The sequence below is a fragment of the Cylas formicarius genome, unplaced genomic scaffold (genome assembly GCF_029955315.1).
Source record: "Cylas formicarius isolate icCylForm1 unplaced genomic scaffold, icCylForm1.1 PGA_scaffold_12__32_contigs__length_19106922, whole genome shotgun sequence".
NCBI lineage: Eukaryota > Metazoa > Arthropoda > Insecta > Coleoptera > Brentidae > Cylas > Cylas formicarius.
In genome coordinates, this window is record NW_026844225.1 from 7,288,018 (window position 1) to 7,310,653 (window position 22,636).

The 22,636-nt window shown below is 36.3% G+C and overlaps 1 protein-coding gene across 1 annotated transcript in view; it reads right to left on the minus strand.

The window, feature by feature from the left end:
- Positions 1-21: 21 nt before the first annotated feature.
- The window catches only part of LOC132695765 (serine-rich adhesin for platelets-like), a 67,811-nt gene continuing 45,196 nt past the window's right edge, over positions 22-22,636 (minus strand). Inside the window, exons 5-6 of the mRNA XM_060660222.1 lie at positions 3,261-3,641; positions 22-2,459 (exon numbers count right to left, since the gene is read on the minus strand). Coding sequence (XP_060516205.1) covers positions 22-2,459; positions 3,261-3,641 — 2,819 coding nt within the window. The remainder of the gene's footprint in view (positions 2,460-3,260; positions 3,642-22,636) is intronic.

The following is a 22,636-nucleotide window of genomic DNA, read 5'->3' on the forward strand; positions in this document are numbered from 1 at the left end:
TATATAAATAAATTTATTGTTCTACATAAATATAATAATCAAAAACACTGTGAATAATGTTACAATTTTGGGTGGTTTTTTATTATAAGAAAAGCTCAGTGCATCGTAATCATTGTAATGATAGTCACCTTTGGACTCATCTTTAAGTTCAGCGGTTGTGGAATCTTTGGACTTCGTTGTGGTTATAATTTTAAGTGTCGAAGACTGTACACTAGAAGTGCTGGATGCACTGACTGTGGATGAACCGCACTTTGATTTAGTTGTAGTTTGGGTCGAGGCAGTTATATCCAATGGTACTTGACTAGCAATCATATTTGCTGTGGGCTGGTTTGGCTTGTATAAATCCGCGGTAACGGCGTACGTAGGATTTGCATTTTCGTCGATAAATATAGACGAATTGCTAGAATTGGCAATTATTTCTTCAGTGACTCCGCTGGAAGCTGATGGAATTAATGTTGTGTCAGATTTACGTTTCGTTGTCGAAGTAAACTTGTGTCCATCAGTTTCGTGTGAAGTTGTGGATTTAGATGAATGACTTGGTGTAGCCCTCGTGTGTTTGCTGGGACTTGCAGTCGTGGTTGGTAGAATATAAGAATCATCATGGTTTTTGTGTTTTGATGTAGTCATTTTTGATGGCGAAGAAAAATTTGGTTTGAATGTGGTGGTGAAAGTTTTCCCTTCGATTTTATCTGCATCTGTGGTCTTATGGCGTGGTGTGTTGCTTTCGCCTCGAGGTATATCAGTGGTGATTGATTTGTCATTATTGATGTGCTCTTGGTTTGTTTGATATTCAACCGGTGTAGTGGGGAAACTCGTTAAATATTCCATATTTGTCGTTGGTATTTCAGTCTTGGTTGCCATGTTGCCTTCAGTATAAGTCGAGTATATCGTCTTCTCAGTGCTTACATGAGTTTGCTTATTTTGTGTTGGCTTTGAATAAAAAGCAGATGTGCTATGATTTATTAAATCCCGGTCATTTTTCGTATTGTCACTGGATATTTTAGTGAGGCCTACTGTATTCTTAGTAACTGTAGGTGTACAGCGGGGTGTGTTAGTTCTGCCTTTGAATGGATCTGAGTTAATGGATTCCTCCGTGTTACGATGATCATGGGTTGCTTGACTCCTTGTGGACGGTGAATAATCAGCAGAGGTTGTGCTATAATTCACCAAATCTTCAACACTGGTCGTAATTTTGGAATTAACTGACGATGTATAGTCTTGCATGTTAATTGTTCCTTCGGATAGACTAACATTGATGGATTTTTTAGTATTAAGATGATCATGGGTTACTTGGTCATGTGATGACGGTGAATAATCAACAGATGTCGTGTTATAATTCGCTAAATCTTCAGCACTGTTCGTAATTTTGGAATTAACTGTCGATGTATAGTCTTGTGAGTTAGTTCTTCCTGTGGGAAGATCAGCGTCGGTAGATTTTTCAGTGTTAGGATCTGCACTGGTTGTTTGGCCACTTGTTGATTGTGAATAATCAACAGATGTTGTGTTGTAAATAATAAAATCTTCATCGTTGCTGGTAGTTTTCGTATTATCTGTCGCTACATTAATTTCTTTAACTGTTGATATATAGTCTTTCGTGTTGGTTTTTTCTTCGGGTGGATCAGTGTGAATGGATTTTTCAGTATCACTGTAGTCATGGCTTGCTTGGTCACTTGCCAGCGGTGAATAATCAACAGATGTGTTATATTTGACTAAATCTTCGCTATTGGTCGTAATTATAGAATTATCTGTCGATGTATGGTTTTGTGTGTTAGTTCTTCCTACGGGAAGATCAGCGTGAATGGATTTTTCAGCGCTATGACCTTCACTCGTTGTTTGGTCACTTGTTGATTGTGAATAATCTGCAAAAGTTGGGCCATCATTAATAAAATCATTATCTTTGGTCGTAGTTATCGTATTATCTGTCGATATGACGCTGAGGCTCACACTAGTCTCTGTGACAGTCGATGTATAGTTTTGTGTGTTAGTCCTTCCATCTGGCAGATCAGCTTCCATGGATTTTTCGGTGCTAGGATCTTTACTGGTTGTTTGGTCACTTATTGAATGTGAATAATCTACAGAAGTTGTGCTATAATTAATTAAATCAATATCTCTGCTCGTAGCTATGGTATTATCTGTTGATATATCGCTGACGCCTACAGTAGTTTTTTTAACTCTCCATGTATGGCCTTGCGTGTTAATACTTCCTTCGGATAGATTAGCTTGAATGGATTTTTCAGTTCTAGAATCTTTTTTGGTTGTTTCATCACTTGTTGATTCTGAATAATCTCCAGAAGCCTTGCTATAATTCACAAATTCTTCGCTACTAGTCGAGATTATGGAGTTATGTGTCGATGTATGGTCTTGTGTATCAGTTCTTCCTTCAGATAGATCGGCTTGTATGGATTTTTCAGTTCCGGAATCTTTACTGGTTGTTTGGTCATTTTTTGATTGTAAATATTCTAAAGAAGTTATGCTATAATTCACAAAATCTTCGCTATTGATGGTAATTATGGAATTATCTGGTAGATTAGCGTGAATGGATTTTTCATTTCTAGGATTTTTACTGGTTGTTTGGTCACTTGTTGATTGTGAATAATCTACGGAAGTTGTGCTATAATTTACAAAATCTTCGCTATTGGTCGTAATTATGGAATTATCTGTCGATGTATGGTCTTGTGTGTTAGTTCTTCCTTCAGGTAGGTCAGCCTGAATGGATTGTTCATTTCTAGGATATTTACTCGTTGTTTGGTCACTTGGTGATTTTGAATAATCTACAGAAGTTGTGCTATAATTCTCAAAATCTTCGCTACTGGTTGTAATTATGGAATTACCTGTCGATGTATATTCTTGTGTTTTAGTTCTTCCTTCAGGTAGATCAGCGTGAATGGATTTTTCATTTCTAGGATCTTTGCTGGTTGTTAGATCACTTGTTGATTCTGAATAATCGACAGAAGTTGTGCTGTCATTCACAAAATCTTCGCTAGTGGTCGTAATTATGGAATTATCTGTCGATGTATGGTCTTGTGTGTTAGTTCTTCCTTCAGGTAGATCAGCATGATTAGATTTTTCAGTTCTAGGATCTTTACTGCTTGTTTGTTCACTTGTTGATTGCGAATTTTCTACAGAATTTGTGCTATAATTCACAAAATCTTCGCTACTGGTCGTAATTATGGAATTATCTGTCGGTGTATGGTCTTGGGTGTTAGTTCTTCCTTCAGGTAGATCAGCATGATAAGATTTTTCAGTTCTAAGATATTTACTGCTTGTTTGTTCACTTGTTGATTGCGAATTTTCTACAGATTTTGTGCTATAATTCACAAAATCTTCGCTACTGGTCGTAATTATGGGATTATCTGTCGGTGTATGGTCTTGGGTGTTAGTTCTTCCTTCTGGTAGATCAGCATGATTAGATTTTTCAGTTCTAGGATCTTTACTGCTTGTTTGTTCACTTGTTGATTGCGAATTTTCTACAGATTTTGTGCTATAATTCACAAAATCTTCGCTACTGGTCGTAATTATGGGATTATCTGTCGGTGTATGGTCTTGGGTGTTAGTTCTTCCTTCTGGTAGGTCAGCATGATTCGATTTTTCAGTTCTAGGATCTTTACTGCTTGTTTGTTCACTTGTTGATTGCGAATTTTCTACAGATTTTGTGCTATAATTCACAAAATCTTCGCTACTGGTCGCAATTATGGAATTATCTGTCGGTGTATGGTCGTGGGTGTTGGTTCTTCCTTCTGGTAGATCAGCATGATTGGATATTTCAGTTCTAGGATCTTTACTGCTTGTTTGTTCACTTGTTGATTGCGAATTTTCTACAGAATTTGTGTTATAATTCACAAAATGTTCGCTACTGGCCGTAATTATGGAATTATCTGTCGATGTATGGTCTTGTGTGTTAGTTCTTCCTTCAGGTAGTTCAGCATGATTGGATATTTCAGTTCTAGGATCTTTACTGCTTGTTTGTTCACTTGTTGATTGCGAATTTTCTACAGATTTTGTGCTATAATTCACAAAATCTTCGCTACTGGTCGTAATTATGGAATTATCTGTCGGTGTATGGTCGTGGGTGTTAGTTCTTCTTTCTGGTAGATCAGCATGATTGGATATTTCAGTTCTAGGATCTTTACTGCTTGTTTGTTCACTTGTTGATTGCGAATTTTCTACAGAATTTGTGTTATAATTCACAAAATGTTCGCTACTGGTCGTAATTATGGAATTATCTGTCGATGTATGGTCTTGTGTGTTAGTTCTTCCTTCAGGTAGATCAGCATGATTAGATTGTTCAGTTCTAAGATCTTTACTGCTTGTTTGTTCACTTGTTGATTGCGAATTTTCTACAGATTTTGTGCTATAATTCACAAAATCTTCGCTACTGGTCTTAATTATGGGATTATCTGTCGGTGTATGGTCTTGGGTGTTAGTTCTTCCTTCTGGTAGATCAGCATGATTAGATTTTTCAGTTCTAGGATCTTTACTGCGTGTTTGTTCACTTGTTGATTGCGAATTTTCTACAGATTTTGTGCTATAATTCACAAAATCTTCGCTACTGGTCGTAATTATGGAATTATCTGTCGGTGTATGGTCGTGGGTGTTAGTTCTTCCTTCTGGTAGATCAGCATGATTGGATATTTCAGTTCTAGGATCTTTACTGCTTGTTTGTTCACTTGTTGATTGCGAAATTTCTACAGAATTTGTGCTATGATTCACAAAATCTTCGCTACAGGTCGTAATTATGGAATTATCTGTAGACGTATAGACTTGTGTGTCAGTTCTTCCTTCCGATAAATCTGCGTGGATGGACTTTTCAGTTCTAGGATCTTTACTGGTTGTTTGATCACTTGTTGATTCTGAATAATCTAAAGAAGTTGTGCTATAATTCACAAAATCTTCGCTAGTGGTGGTATTTATGGAATTATCTGTCGACGTATAATCTTGTATGTCAGTTCTTCCTTCGGATATATTTGCGTGGATGGATTTTTCAGTTCTAGGATATTTGCTGGTTGTTGGATCACTTGTTGATTCTGAGTAGTCTACAGAAGCTGTGCTATAATTCACAAAATCTTCGCTACTGTTCGTAATTATGGAATGATCTGTCGACGTATAGTCTTGTGTGTCAGTTCTTCCTTCCGATAAATCTGCGTGGATATACTTTTCAGTTCTAGGATCTTTGCTGGTTGTTTGATCACTTGTTGATTCTGAATAATCTACAGAAGTTGTGCTATAATTCACAAAATCTTCGCTACTGGTTGTAATTATAGAATTATCTGTCGACGTATAATCTTGTGTGTCAGTTCTTCCTTCAGGTAGATCAGCGTGAATGGATTTTTCATTTCTAAGATCTTTGCTGGTTGTTTGATCACTTTTTGATTTTGAATAATCTACAGAATTTGTGATATAATTCTCAAAATCTTCGCTACTGGTCGTAATTATGGAATTATCTGTAGACGTATAGACTTGTGTGTCAGTTCTTCCTTCGGATAAATCTGCATGAATGGATTTTTCAGTTCTAGGATCTTTACTGGTTGTTGGATCACTTGTTGATTCTGAATAGTCTACAGAAGCTGTGTTATAATTCACAAAATATTCGCTACTGGTCATAATTATGGAACTATCTGTCGACGTATAGACTTGTGTGTCAGTTCCTCCTTCGGATATATCTGCGTGGATGGACTTTTCAGTTCTAGGATCTTTACTAGTAGTTTGATCACTTGTTGATTCTGAATCATCTACAGAAGTTGTGCTATAATTCACAAAATCTTCGCTACTGGTGGTAATTATAGAATTATCTGTCGACGTATAATTTTGTGTGTCAGTTCTTCCTTCAGGTAGGTCAGCGTGAATGGATTTTTCATTTCTAGGATCTTTGCTGGTTGTTTGATCACTTTTTGATTTTGAATAATCTACAGAATTTGTGATATAATTCTCAAAATCTTCGCTACTTGTCGTAATTATGGAATTATCTGTAGACGTATAGACTTGTGTGTCAGTGCTGCCTTCGGATAAATCTGCGTGGATGGACTTTTCAGTTCTAGGATCTTTACTGGTTGTTTGATCACTTGTTGATTCTGAATAATCTACAGAAGTTGTGCTATAATTCACAAAATCTTCGCTAGTGGTGGTATTTATGGAATTTTCTGTCGACGTATAATCTTGTATGTCAGCTCTTCCTTCGGATATATCTGCGTGGATGGATTTTTCAGTTCTCGGATATTTGCTGGTTGTTGGATCACTTGTTGATTCTGAGTAGTCTACAGAAGCTGTGCTATAATTCACAAAATCTTCGCTACTGTTCGTAATTATGGAATGATCTGTCGACGTATAGTCTTGTGTGTCAGTTCTTCCTTCGGATAAATCTGCGTGGATATACTTTTCAGTTCTAGGATCTTTGCTGCTTGTTTGATCACTTGTTGATTCTGAATCATCTACAGAAGTTGTGCTATAATTCACAAAATCTTCGCTAATGGTGGTAATTATAGAATTATCTGTCGACGTATAATTTTGTGTGTCAGTTCTTCCTTCAGGTAGGTCAGCGTGAAGGGATTTTTCATTTCTAGGATCTTTGCTGGTTGTTTGATCACTTTTTGATTTTGAATAATCTACAGAATTTGTGATATAATTCTCAAAATCTTCGCTACTGGTCGTAATTATGGAATTATCTGTAGACGTATAGACTTGTGTGTCAGTGCTTCCTTCGGATAAATCTGCGTGGATGGACTTTTCAGTTCTAGGATCTTTACTGGTTGTTTGATCACTTGTTGATTCTGAATAGTCTACAGAAGCTGTGCTATAATTCACAAAATCTTCGCTAGTGGTGGTATTTATGGAATTATCTGTCGACGTATAATCTTGTATGTCAGTTCTTCCTTCGGATATATCTGCGTGGATGGATTTTTCAGTTCTAGGATATTTGCTGGTTTTTGGATCACTTGTTGATTCTGAGTAGTCTACAGAGGCTGTGCTATAATTCACAAAATCTTCGCTACTGTTCGTAATTATGGAATGATCTGTCGACGTATAGACTTGTGTGTCAGTTCTTCCTTCGGATAAATCTGCATGAATGGATTTTTCAATTCTAGGATCTTTACTGGTTGTTGGATCACTTGTTGATTCTGAATAGTCTACAGAAGCTGTGCTATAATTCACAAAATCTTCGCCACTGGTCATAATTATGGAACTATCTGTCGACGTATAGACTTGTGTGTCAGTTCTTCCTTCGGATATATCTGCGTGGATGGACTTTTCAGTTTTAGGATCTTTACTGGTTGTTTGATCACTTGTTGATTCTGATTCATCTACAGAAGTTGTGCTATAATTCACAAAATCTTCGCTAATGGTGGTAATTATAGAATTATCTGTCGACGTATAATTTTGTGTGTCAGTTCTTCCTTCAGGTAGGTCAGCGTGAAGGGATTTTTCATTTCTAGGATCTTTGCTGGTTGTTTGATCACTTTTTGATTTTGAATAATCTACAGAATTTGTGATATAATTCTCAAAATCTTCGCTACTGGTCGTAATTATGGGATTATCTGTAGACGTATAGACTTGTGTGTCAGTGCTTCCTTCGGATAAATCTGCGTGGATAGACTTTTCAGTTCTAGGATCTTTACTGGTTGTTTGATCACCTGTTGATTCTGAATAATCTACAGAAGTTGTGCTATAATTCACAAAATCTTCGCTAGTGGTGGTATTTTTGGAATTATCTGTCGACGTATAATCTTGTATGTCAGTTCTTCCTTCGGATATATCTGCGTGCATGGATTTTTCAGTTCTAGGATATTTGCTGGTTGTTGGATCACTTGTTGATTCTGAGTAGTCTACAGAAGCTGTGCTATAATTCACAAAATCTTCGCTACTGTTCGTAATTATGGAATGATCTGTCGACGTATAGTCTTGTGTGTCAGTTCTTCCTTCGGATAAATCTGCGTGGATATACTTTTCAGTTCTAGGATCTTTGCTGGTTGTTTGATCACTTGTAGATTCTGAATAATCTACAGAAGTTGTGCTATAATTCACAAAATCTTCGCTACTGGTGGTAATTATGGAATTATCTGTCGACGTATAATCTTGTGTGTCAGTTCTTCCTTCAGGTAGGTCAGCGTGAATGGATTTTTCATTTCTAGGATCTTTGCTGGTTGTTTGATCATTTTGTGATTTTGAATAATCTACAGAATTTGTGATATAATTCTCAAAATCTTCGCTACTGGTCGTAATTATGGAATTATCTGTCGACGTATAATCTTGTGTGTCAGTTCTTCCTTCAGGTAGATCAGCGTGAATGGATTTTTCATTTCTAGGATCTTTGCTGGTTGTTTGATCACTTTTTGATTTTGAATAATCTACAGAATTAGTGATACAATTCTCAAAATCTTCGCTACTGGTCGTAAATATGGAATTATCTGTAGACGTATAGACTTGTGTGTCAGTTCTTCCTTCGGATAAATCTGCATGAATGGATTTTTCAGTTCTAGGATCTTTACTGGTTGTTGGATCACTTGTTGATTCTGAATGGTCTACAGAAGTTGTGCTATAATTCACAAAATCTTCGCTACTGGTGGTAATTATGGAATTATCTGTCGACGTATAATCTTGTGTGTCAGTTCTTCCTTCAGGTAGGTCAGCGTGAATGGATTTTTCATTGCTATTATCTTTGCTGGTTGTTTGATCACTTTTTGATTTTGAATAATCTACAGAATTTGTGCTATAATTCTCAAAATCTTCGCTACTGGTCGTAATTATGGAATTATCTGTAGACGTATAGAATTGTGTGTCAGTTCTTCCTTCGGATATATCTGCATGAATGGATTTTTCAGTTCTAGGATCTTTACTGGTTGTTGGATCACTTGTTGATTCTGAGTAGTCTTCAGAAGCTGTGCTATAATTCACAAAATCTTCGCTACTGTTCGTAATTATGGAATGATCTGTCGACGTATAGTCTTGTGTGTCAGTTCTTCCTTCGGATAAATCTGCGTGGATATACTTTTCAGTTCTAGGATCTTTGCTGGTTGTTTGATCACTTGTTGATTCTGAATAATCTACAGAAGTTGTGCTATAATTCACAAAATCTTCGCTACTGGTTGTAATTATAGAATTATCTGTCGACGTATAATCTTGTGTGTCAGTTCTTCCTTCAGGTAGATCAGCGTGAATGGATTTTTCATTTCTAGGATCTTTGCTGGTTGTTTGATCACTTTTTGATTTTGAATAATCTACAGAATTTGTGATATAATTCTCAAAATCTTCGCTACTGGTCGTAATTATGGAATTATCTGTAGACGTATAGACTTGTGTGTCAGTTCTTCCTTCGGATAAATCTGCATGAATGGATTTTTCAGTTGTAGGATCTTTACTGGTTGTTGGATCACTTGTTGATTCTGAATAGTCTACAGAAGCTGTGCTATAATTCACAAAATCTTCGCTACTGGTCATAATTATGGAACTATCTGTCGACGTATAGACTTGTGTGTCAGTTCTTCCTTCGGATATATCTGCGTGGATGGACTTTTCAGTTCTAGGATCTTTACTGGTTGTTTGATCACTTGTTGATTCCGAATCATCTACAGAAGTTGTGCTATAATTCACAAAATCTTCGCTACTCTTGGTAATTATAGAATTATCTGTCGACGTATAATTTTGTGTGTCAGTTCTTCCTTCAGGTAGGTCAGCGTGAATGGATTTTTCATTTCTAGGATCTTTGCTGGTTGTTTGATCACTTTTTGATTTTGAATAATCTACAGAATTTGTGATATAATTCTCAAAATCTTCGCTACTTGTCGTAATTATGGAATTATCTGTAGACGTATAGACTTGTGTGTCAGTGCTTCCTTCGGATAAATCTGCGTGGATGGACTTTTCAGTTCTAGGATCTTTACTGGTTGTTTGATCACTTGTTGATTCTGAATAATCTACAGAAGTTGTGCTATAATTCACAAAATCTTCGCTAGTGGTGGTATTTATGGAATTATCTGTCGACGTATAATCTTGTATGTCAGTTCTTCCTTCGGATATATCTGCGTGGATGGATTTTTCAGTTCTATGATATTTGCTGGTTGTTGGATCACTTGTTGATTCTGAGTAGTCTACAGAAGCTGTGCTATAATTCACAAAATCTTCGCTACTATTCGTAATTATGGAAGGATCTGTCGACGTATAGTCTTGTGTGTCAGTTCTTCCTTCGGATAAATCTGCGTGGATATACTTTTCAGTTCTAGGATCTTTGCTGGTTGTTTGATCACTTGTTGATTCTGAATAATCTACAGAAGTTGTGCTATAATTCACAAAATCTTCGCTACTGGTTGTAATTATAGAATTATCTGTCGACGTATAATCTTGTGTGTCAGTTCTTCTTTCAGGTAGGTCAGCGTGAATGGATTTTTCATTTCTAGGATCTTTGCTGGTTGTTTGATCACTTTTTGATTTTGAATAATCTACAGAATTTGTGATATAATTCTCAAAATCTTCGCTACTGGTCGTAATTATGGAATTATCTGTAGACGTATAGACTTGTGTGTCAGTTCTTCCTTCGGATAAATCTGCATGAATGGATTTTTCAGTTGTAGGATCTTTACTGGTTGTTGGATCACTTGTTGATTCTGAATAGTCTACAGAAGCTGTGCTATAATTCACAAAATCTTCGCTACTGGTCATAATTATAGAACTATCTGTCGACGTATAGACTTGTGTGTCAGTTCTTCCTTCGGATATATCTGCGTGGATGGACTTTTCAGTTCTAGGATCTTTACTGGTTGTTTGATCACTTGTTGATTCTGAATAATCTACAGAAGTTGTGCTATAATTCACAAAATCTTCGCTACTGGTTGTAATTATAGAATTATCTGTCGACGTATAATCTTGTGTGTCAGTTCTTCCTTCAGGTAGGTCAGCGTGAATGGATTTTTCATTTCTATTATCTTTGCTGGTTGTTTGATCACTTTTTGATTTTGAATAATCTACAGAATTTGTGCTATAATTCTCAAAATCTTCGCTACTGGTGGTAATTATAGAATTATCTGTCGACGTATAATTTTGTGTGTCAGTTCTTCCTTCAGGTAGGTCAGCGTGAAGGGATTTTTCATTTCTAGGATCTTTGCTGGTTGTTTGATCACTTTTTGATTTTGAATAATCTACAGAATTTGTGATATAATTCTCAAAATCTTCGCTACTGGTCGTAATTATGGAATTATCTGTAGACGTATAGACTTCTGTGTCAGTTCTTCCTTCGGATAAATCTGCGTGGATGGATTTTTCAGTTCTAGGATATTTACTGGTTGTTGGATCACTTGTTGATTCTGAGTAGTCTACAGAAGCTGTGCTATAATTCACAAAATCTTCGCTACTGTTCGTAATTATGGAATGATCTGTCGACGTATAGTCTTGTGTGTCAGTTCTTCCTTCGGATAAATCTGCGTGGATATACTTTTCAGTTCTAGGATCTTTGCTGGTTGTTTGATCACTTGTTGATTCTGAATAATCTACAGAAGTTGTGCTATAATTCACAAAATCTTCGCTACTGGTGGTAATTATGGAATTATCTGTCGACGTATAATCTTGTGTGTCAGTTCTTCCTTCAGGTAGATCAGCGTGAATGGATTTTTCATTTCTAGGATCTTTGCTGGTTGTTTGATCACTTTTTGATTTTGAATAATCTACAGAATTTGTGATATAATTCTCAAAATCTTCGCTACTGGTCGTAATTATGGAATTAGCTGTAGACGTATAGACTTGTGTGTCAGTTCTTCCTTCGGATAAATCTGCATGAATGAATTTTTCAGTTCTAGGATCTTTACTGGTTGTTGGATCACTTGTTGATTCTGAATAGTCTACAGAAGTTGTGCTATAATTCACAAAATCTTCGCTACTGGTGGTAATTATGGAATTATCTGTCGACGTATAATCTTGTGTGTCAGTTCTTCCTTCAGGTAGGTCAGCGTGAATGGATTTTTCATTTATAGGATCTTTACTGGTTGTTTGATCACTTGTTGATTCTGAATAATCTACAGAAGTTGTGCTATAATTCACAAAATCTTCGCTACTGGTTGTAATTATAGAATTATCTGTCGACGTATAATCTTGTGTGTCAGTTTTTCCTTCAGGTTGGTCAGCGTGAATGGATTTTTCATTTCTATTATCTTTGCTGGTTGTTTGATCACTTTTTGATTTTGAATAATCTACAGAATTTGTGCTATAATTCTCAAAATCTTCGCTACTGGTCGTAATTATGGAATTATCTGTAGACGTATAGAATTGTGTGTCAGTTCTTCCTTCGGATAAATCTGCAAGAAAGGATTTTTCATTTCTAGGATCTTTACTGGTTGTTGGATCACTTGTTGATTCTGAATAGTCTACAGAAGTTGTGCTATAATTCACAAAATTTTCGCTACTGGTGGTAATTATGGAATTATCTGTCGACGTATAATCTTGTGTGTCAGTTCTTCCTTCAGGTAGGTCAGCGTGAATGGATTTTTCATTTATAGGATCTTTACTGGTTGTTTGATCACTTGTTGATTCTGAATAATCTACAGAAGTTGTGCTATAATTCACAAAATCTTCGCTACTGGTGGTAATTATAGAATTATCTGTCGACGTATAATTTTGTGTGTCAGTTCTTCCTTCAGGTAGGTCAGCGTGAATGTATTTTTCATTTCTATGATCTTTACTGGTTGTTTGATCACTTGTTGATTCTGAATAATCTACAGAAGTTGTGCTATAATTCACAAAATCTTCGCTACTGGTGGTAATTATGGAATTATCTGTCGACGCATAGTCTTGTGTGTCAGTTCTTCTTTCGGTTAAATCTGTGTGGATATACTTTTCAGTTCTAGGATCTTTGCTGGTTGTTTGATCACTTGTTGATTCTGAATAATCTACAGAAGTTGTGCTATAATTCACAAAATCTTCGCTACTGGTGGTAACTATGGAATTATCTGTCGACGTATAATGTTGTGTGTCAGTTCTTCCTACGGATAAATCTGCGTGGATGGATTTTTCAGTTCTAGGACTTTTGCTGGCTGTTTGATCCCTTGTTGATTTTGAATAATCTACAGGAGTCGTGTCATAATTCACAAAACCTTCGCGACTGGTCGTAATTATGGAATTATCTGTCGATGTATATCCTTGTGTTTTAGTTCTTCCTTCAGGTAGGTCAGCGTGAATGGATTTTTCATTTCTAGGATCTTTGCTGGTTGTTTGATCACTTTTTGATTTTGAATAATCTACAGAATTTGTGCTATAATTCTCAAAATCTTCGCTACTGCTCGTAATTATGGAATTATCTGTAGACGTATAGACTTGTGTGTCAGTTCTTCCTTCGGATAAATCTGCGTGGATGGACTTTTCAGTTCTAGGATCTTTGCTGACTGTTTGATCACTTGTTGATTCTGAATAATCTATAGAACTTGTGCTATAATTCACAAAATCTTCGCCAGTGGTGGTATTTATGGAATTATCTGTCGACGTATAATCTTGTATGTCAGTTTTTCCTTCGGATATATCTGCGTGGATGGATTTTTCAGTTCTAGGATATTTGCTGGTTGTTGGATCACTTGTTGATTCTGAGTAGTCTACAGAAGCTGTGCTATAATTCACAAAATCTTCGCTACTGTTCGTAATTATGGAATGATCTGTCGACGTATAGTCTTGTGTGTCAGTTCTTCCTTCGGATAAATCTGCGTGGATATACTTTTCAGTTCTAGGATCTTTGCTGGTTGTTTGATCACTTGTTGATTCGGAATAATCTACAGAAGTTGTGCTATAATTCACAAAATCTTCGCTACTGGTGGTAATTATGGAATTATCTGTCGACGTATAATCTTGTGTGTCAGTTCTTCCTTCAGGTAGGTCAGCGTGAATGGATTTTTCATTTCTAGGATCCTTGCTGGTTGTTTGATCACTTTTTGATTTTGAATAATCTACAGAATTTGTGATATAATTCTCAAAATCTTCGTTACTGCTCGTAATTATGGAATTATCTGTAGACGTATAGACTTGTGTGTCAGTTCTTCCTTCGGATAAATCTGCGTGGATGGACTTTTCAGTTCTAGGATCTTTGCTGACTGTTTGATCACTTGTTGATTCTGAATAATCTACAGGAGTTGTGTCATAATTCACAAAATCTTCGCGACTGGTCGTAATTATGGAATTATGTGTCGGTGTATGGTCTTGTGTGTTAGTTCTTCCTTCGGATAAATCTGCGTGGATGGATTTTTCAGTTCTAGAATTTTTACTGGTTGTTTGGTGACTTGTTGATTCTGAATAATCAACTGAAATTGTGCTACAATTCACAAAATCTTCGCTACTGGTGGTAATTATGGAATTATCTGTCGGCGTATAATCTTGTGTGTCAGTTCTTCCTTCGGATAAATCTGCGTGGATGGATTTTTCAGTTCTAGGACCTTTGCTGGTTGTTTGATCACTTGTTGATTTTGAATAATCTACAGAAATTTTGCTATAATTCTCAAAACCTTCGCTAATGGTCGTAGATATGGTATTATCTGTCGATGTATGGTCTTGTGTCTTAGTTCTCCCTTCAGGTAGATCAGCGTGAATGGATTTTTTATTTCTAGGATCTTTACTGGTTGTTTGATCACTTGTTGATTCTGAATAATCGACAGAAGTTGTGCTAAAATTCACAAAATCTTCGCTACTGGTTGTAATTATGGAATTATCTGTCGATGTATATTCTTGTGTTTTAGTTCTTCCATCAGGTAGATCAGTGTGAATGGATTTTTCATTTCTAGGATCTTTGCTGGTTGTTTGATCACTTGTTGATTGTGAATATTCTACAGAATTTGTGCTATAATTCTCAAAATCTTCTCTGCTGGTCGTAATTATGGAATTATGGGTCGATGTATAGACTTGTGTGTTAGTTCTTCCTTCAGGTAGTTCAGCATGAATGGATTTTTCAGTTCTAGGATCTTTGCTGGTTGTTTGATCACTCGCTGATGCTGAATAATCTACAGAAGTTGTGCTATAATTCTCAAAATCTTCGCTACTGGTCGTAATTATGGAATTATCTGTCGATGTATGTTCTTGTGTTTTAGTTCTCCCTTCAGGTAGATCAACGTGAATGTATTTTTCATTTCTATGATCTTTTCTGGTTGTTTGATCACTTGTTGATTCTGAATAATCGACAGAAATTGTGCTATAATTCACAAAATCTTCGCTACTGGTGGTAATTATGGAATTATCTGTCGACGCATAGTCTTGTGTGTCAGTTCTTCTTTCGGTTAAATCTGCGTGGATGGATTTTTCAGTTCTAGGTTCTTTGCTGGTTGTTGGATCACTTGTTGATTCTGAATAGTCTACAGAAGCTGTGCTATAATTCACAAAATCTTCGCTACTGGTCGTAGTTATGGAATTATCTGTCGACGTATAGCCTTGTGTGTCAGTTTTTCCTTTGGATAAATCTGCGTGGATATACTTTTCAGTTCTAGGATCTTTGCTGGTTGTTTGATCACTTGTTGATTCTGAATAATCTACAGAAGTCGTGTCATAATTCACAAAATCTTCGCGACTGGTCGTAATTATGGAATTATCTGTATACGTATAGATTTGTGTGTCAGTTCTTCCTTCGGATATATCTGCGTGGATGGATTTTTCAGTTCTAGGATATTTGCTGGTTGTTGGATCACTTGTTGATTCTGAGTAGTCTACAGAAGCTGTGCTATAATTCACAAAATCTTCGCTACTGTTCGTAATTATGGAATGATCTGTCGACGTATAGTCTTGTGTGTCAGTTCTTCCTTCGGATAAATCTGCGTGGATATGCTTTTCAGTTCTAGGATCTTTGCTGGTTGTTTGATCACTTGTTGATTCTGAATAATCTACAGAAGTTGTGCTATGATTCACAAAATCTTCGCTACTGGTGGTAATTATGGAGTTATCTGTCGACGTATAATCTTGTATGTCAGTTCTTCCTTCGGATATATCCGCTTGGATGGATTTTTCAGTTCTAGGATATTTGCTGGTTGTTGGATCACTTGTTGATTCTGAGTAGTCTACAGAAGCTGTGCTATAATTCACAAAATCTTCGCTACGGTTCGTAATTATGGAATGATCTGTCGACGTATAGTCTTGTGTGTCAGTTCTTCCTTCGGATAAATCTGCGTGGATATACTTTTTAGTTCTAGGATCTTTGTTGGTTGTTTGATCACTTGTTGATTCTGAATAATCTACAGAAGTTGTGCTATAATTCACAAAATCTTCGCTACTGGTGGTAATTATGGAATTATCTGTCGACGTATAATCTTGTGTGTCAGTTCTTCCTTCAGGTAGGTCAGCGTGAATGGATTTTTCATTTCTAGGACCTTTAATGGTTGTTTGATCACTTGTTGATTCTGAATAATCTACAGAAGTTGTGCTATAATTCACAAAATCTTCGCTAGTGGTGGTATTTATGGAATTATCTGTCGACGTATAATCTTGTATGTCAGTTCTTCCTTCGGATATATCCGCTTGGATGGATTTTTCAGTTCTAGGATATTTGCTGGTTGTTGGATCACTTGTTGATTCTGAGTAGTCTACAGAAGCTGTGCTATAATTCACAAAATCTTCGCTACGGTTCGTAATTATGGAATGATCTGTCGACGTATAGTCTTGTGTGTCAGTTCTTCCTTCGGATAAATCTGCGTGGATATACTTTTTAGTTCTAGGATCTTTGCTGGTTGTTTGATCACTTGTTGATTCTGAATAATCTACAGAAGTTGTGCTATAATTCACAAAATCTTCGCTACTGGTGGTAATTATGGAATTATCTGTCGACGTATAATCTTGTGTGTCAGTTCTTCCTTCAGGTAGGTCAGCGTGAATGGATTTTTCATTTCTAGGATCTTTGCTGGTTGTTTGATCACTTTTTGATTTTGAATAATCTACGGAATTTGTGATATAATTCTCAAAATCTTCGCTACTGGTCGTAATTATGGAATTATCTGTAGACGTATAGACTTGTGTGTCAGTTCTTCCTTCGGATAAATCTGCCTGAATGGATTTTTCAATTCTAGGATCTTTACTGGTTGTTGGATCACTTGTTGTTTCTGAATAGTCTACAGAAGCTGTGCTATAATTCACTAAATCTTCGCTACTGGTCATAATTATGGAACTATCTGTCGACGTATAGACTTGTGTGTCAGTGCTTCCTTCGGATAAATCTGCGTGGATGGACTTTTCAGTTCTAGGATCTTTACTGGTTGTTTGATCACTTGTTGATTCTGAATAATCTATAGAACTTGTGCTATAATTCACAAAATCTTCGCCAGTGGTGGTATTTATGGAATTATCTGTCGACGTATAATCTTGTATGTCAGTTTTTCCTTCGGATATATCTGCGTGGATGGATTTTTCAGTTCTAGGATATTTGCTGGTTGTTGGATCACTTGTTGATTCTGAGTAGTCTACAGAAGCTGTGCTATAATTCACAAAATCTTCGCTACTGTTCGTAATTATGGAATGATCTGTCGACGTATAGTCTTGTGTGTCAGTTCTTCCTTCGGATAAATCTGCGTGGATATACTTTTCAGTTCTAGGATCTTTGCTGGTTGTTTGATCACTTGTTGATTCTGAATAATCTACAGAAGTTGTGCTATAATTCACAAAATCTTCGCTACTGGTGGTAATTATGGAATTATCTGTCGACGTATAATCTTGTGTGTCAGTTCTTCCTTCAGGTAGGTCAGCGTGAATGGATTTTTCATTTCTAGGATCCTTGCTGGTTGTTTGATCACTTTTTGATTTTGAATAATCTACAGAATTTGTGATATAATTCTCAAAATCTTCGTTACTGGTCGTAATTATGGAATTATCTGTAGACGTATAGACGTGTGTGTCAGTTCTTCCTTCGGATAAATCTGCATGAATGGATTTTTCAGTTCTAGGATCTTTACTGGTTGTTGGATCACTTGTTGATTCTGAATAGTCTACAGAAGCTGTGCTATAATTCACAAAATCTTCGCTACTGGTTGTAATTATAGAATTATCTGTCGACGTATAATCTTGTGTGTCAGTTCTTCCTTCAGGTACGTCAGCGTGAATGGATTTTTCATTTCTAGGATCTTTACTGGTTGTTTGATCACTTGTTGATTCTGAATAATCTACAGAAGTTGTGTTATAATTCACAAAATCTTCGCTACTGGTTGTAATGATAGAATTATCTGTCGACGTATAATCTTGTGTGTCAGTTCTTCCTTCAGGTACGTCAGCGTGAATGGATTTTTCATTTCTAGGATCTTTATTGGTTGTTTGATCACTTTTTGATTTTGAATAATCTACAGAATTTGTGCTATAATTCTCCAAATCTTCGCTACTGCTCGTAATTATGGAATTATCTGTAGACGTATAGACTTGTGTGTCAGTTCTTCCTTCGGATAAATCTGCGTGGATGGACTTTTCAGTTCTAGGATCTTTGCTGACTGTTTGATCACTTGTTGATTCTGAATAATCTACAGGAGTTGTGTCATAATTCACAAAATCTTCGCGACTGGTCGTAATTATGGAATTATGTGTCGGTGTATGGTCTTGGGTGTTAGTTCTTCCTTCGGGTAGTTCAGCATGAATGGATTTTTCAGTTCTAGAATTTTTACTGGTTGTTTGGTGACTTGTTGATTCTGAATAATCAACTGAAATTGTGCTATAATTCACAAAATCTTCGCTACTGGTGGTAATTATGGAATTATCTGTCGGCGTATAATCTTGTGTGTCAGTTCTTCCTTTGGATAAATCTGCGTGGATGGATTTTTCAGTTCTAGGACCTTTGCTGGTTGTTTGATCACTTGTTGATTTTGAATAATCTACAGAAATTTTGCTATAATTCTCAAAACCTTCGCTAATGGTCGTAGATATGGTATTATCTGTCGATGTATGGTCTTGTGTCTTAGTTCTCCCTTCAGGTAGATCAGCGTGAATGGATTTTTCACTTCTCGGATCTTTACTGGTTGTTTGATCACTTGTTGATTCTGAATAATCGACAGAAGTTGTGCTAAAATTCACAAAATCTTCGCTACTGGTTGTAATTATGGAATTATCTGTCGATGTATATTCTTGTGTTTTAGTTCTTCCATCAGGTAGATCAGTGTGAATGGATTTTTCATTTCTAGGATCTTTGCTGGTTGTTTGATCACTTGTTGATTGTGAATATTCTACAGAATTTGTGCTATAATTCTCAAAATCTTCTCTACTGGTCGTAATTATGGAATTATGGGTCGATGTATAGACTTGTGAGTTAGTTCTTCCTTCAGGTAGTTCAGCATGAATGGATTTCTCAGTTCTAGAATTTTTACTGGTTGTTTGGTGACTTGTTGATTGTGAATATTGTATAGAATTTGTGCTATAATTGTCAAAATCTTCCCTACTGGTCGTGATTATGGAATTATCTATCGACGTATAGTCTTGTGTGTAAGTTCTTCCTTCAGATAAATCTGCGTGGATATACTTTTCAGTTCTAGGATCTTCGCTGGTTGTTTGATCACTTGTTGATTCTGAATAATCTACAGAAGTTGTGCTATAATTCACAAAATCTTCGCTACTGGTGGTAATTATGGAATTATCTGTCGACGTATAATCTTGTGTGTCAGTTCTTCCTTCGGATAAATCTGCGTGGATGGATTTTTCAGTTCTAGGATCTTTGCTGGTTGTTGGATCACTTGTTGATTCTGAATAGTCTACAGAAGCTGTGCTATAATTCACAAAATCTTCGCTACTGGTAATAATTATGGAATTATCTGTAGACGTATAATCTTGTGTGTCAGTTCTTCCTTCGTATAAATCTGCGTGGATGGATTTTTCAGTTCTAGGATCTTTGCTGGATGTTGGATCACTTGTTGATTCTGAATAGTCTACAGAAGCTGTGCTATAATTCACAAAATCTTCGCTACTAGTAATAATTATGGAATTATCTGTCGACGTAGAGTCTTGTGTGTCAGTTCTTCCTTCGGATAAATCTGCGTGGATATACTTTTCACTTCTAGGATCTTTACTGGTTGTTTGATCACTTGTTGATTCTGAGTAATCTACAGAATTTGTGCTATAATTCACAAAATCTTCGCTACTAGTGGTAATTATGGAATTATCTGTCGACGTATAGTCTTGTGTGTCAGTTCTTCCTTCGGATAAATCTGCTTGGATATACTTTTCAGTTCTAGGATCTTTGCTGGTTGTTTGATCACTTGTTGATTCTGAATAATCTACAGAAGTTGTGTCATAATTCACAAAATCTTCGCTACTGGTCGTAATTATGAAATTATCTGTCGATGTATATCCTTGTGTTTTAGTTCTTCCTTCAGGTAGGTCAGCGTGAATGGATTTTTTATTTCTAGGATCTTTGCTGGTTGTTTGATCACTTTTTGATTTTGAATAATCTACAGAATTTGTGATATAATTCACAAAATCTTCGCGACTGGTCGTAATTATGGAATTATCTGTATACGTATAGATTTGTGTGTCAGTTCTTCCTTCGGATATATCTGCGTGGATGGATTTTTCAGTTCTAGCATATTTGCTGGTTGTTGGATCACTTGTTGATTCTGAGTAGTCTACAGAAGCTGTGCTATAATTCACAAAATCTTCGCTACTGTTCGTAATTATGGAATGATCTGTCGACGTATAGTCTTGTGTGTCAGTTCTTCCTTCGGATAAATCTGCGTGGATATGCTTTTCAGTTCTAGGATCTTTGCTGGTTGTTTGATCACTTGTTGATTCTGAATAATCTACAGAAGTTGTGCTATGATTCACAAAATCTTCGCTACTGGTGGTAATTATGGAGTTATCTGTCGACGTATAATCTTGTGTGTCAGTTCTTCCTTCAGGTAGGTCAGCGTGAATGGATTTTTCATTTCTAGGACCTTTAATGGTTGTTTGATCACTTGTTGATTCTGAATAATCTACAGAAGTTGTGCTATAATTCACAAAATCTTCGCTAGTGGTGGTATTTATGGAATTATCTGTCGACGTATAATCTTGTATGTCAGTTCTTCCTTCGGATATATCCGCTTGGATGGATTTTTCAGTTCTAGGATATTTGCTGGTTGTTGGATCACTTGTTGATTCTGAGTAGTCTACAGAAGCTGTGCTATAATTCACAAAATCTTCGCTACGGTTCGTAATTATGGAATGATCTGTCGACGTATAGTCTTGTGTGTCAGTTCTTCCTTCGGATAAATCTGCGTGGATATACTTTTTAGTTCTAGGATCTTTGCTGGTTGTTTGATCACTTGTTGATTCTGAATAATCTACAGAAGTTGTGCTATAATTCACAAAATCTTCGCTACTGGTGGTAATTATGGAATTATCTGTCGACGTATAATCTTGTGTGTCAGTTCTTCCTTCAGGTAGGTCAGCGTGAATGGATTTTTCATTTCTAGGATCTTTGCTGGTTGTTTGATCACTTTTTGATTTTGAATAATCTACGGAATTTGTGATATAATTCTCAAAATCTTCGCTACTGGTCGTACTTATGGAATTATCTGTAGACGTATAGACTTGTGTGTCAGTTCTTCCTTCGGATAAATCTGCCTGAATGGATTTTTCAATTCTAGGATCTTTACTGGTTGTTGGATCACTTGTTGTTTCTGAATAGTCTACAGAAGCTGTGCTATAATTCACTAAATCTTCGCTACTGGTCATAATTATGGAACTATCTGTCGACGTATAGACTTGTGTGTCAGTGCTTCCTTCGGATAAATCTGCGTGGATGGACTTTTCAGTTCTAGGATCTTTACTGGTTGTTTGATCACTTGTTGATTCTGAATAATCTATAGAACTTGTGCTATAATTCACAAAATCTTCGCCAGTGGTGGTATTTATGGAATTATCTGTCGACGTATAATCTTGTATGTCAGTTTTTCCTTCGGATATATCTGCGTGGATGGATTTTTCAGTTCTAGGATATTTGCTGGTTGTTGGATCACTTGTTGATTCTGAGTAGTCTACAGAAGCTGTGCTATAATTCACAAAATCTTCGCTACTGTTCGTAATTATGGAATGATCTGTCGACGTATAGTCTTGTGTGTCAGTTCTTCCTTCGGATAAATCTGCGTGGATATACTTTTCAGTTCTAGGATCTTTGCTGGTTGTTTGATCACTTGTTGATTCTGAATAATCTACAGAAGTTGTGCTATAATTCACAAAATCTTCGCTACTGGTGGTAATTATGGAATTATCTGTCGACGTATAATCTTGTGTGTCAGTTCTTCCTTCAGGTAGGTCAGCGTGAATGGATTTTTCATTTCTAGGATCCTTGCTGGTTGTTTGATCACTTTTTGATTTTGAATAATCTACAGAATTTGTGATATAATTCTCAAAATCTTCGTTACTGGTCGTAATTATGGAATTATCTGTAGACGTATAGACGTGTGTGTCAGTTCTTCCTTCGGATAAATCTGCATGAATGGATTTTTCAGTTCTAGGATCTTTACTGGTTGTTGGATCACTTGTTGATTCTGAATAGTCTACAGAAGCTGTGCTATAATTCACAAAATCTTCGCTACTGGTCGTAATTATGGAATTATCTGTAGACGTATAGACTTGTGTGTCAGTTCTTCCTTCGGATAAATCTGCAAGAATGGATTTTTCAGTTCTAGGATCTTTACTGGTTGTTGGATCACTTGTTGATTCTGAATAGTCTACAGAAGCTGTGCTATAATTCACAAAA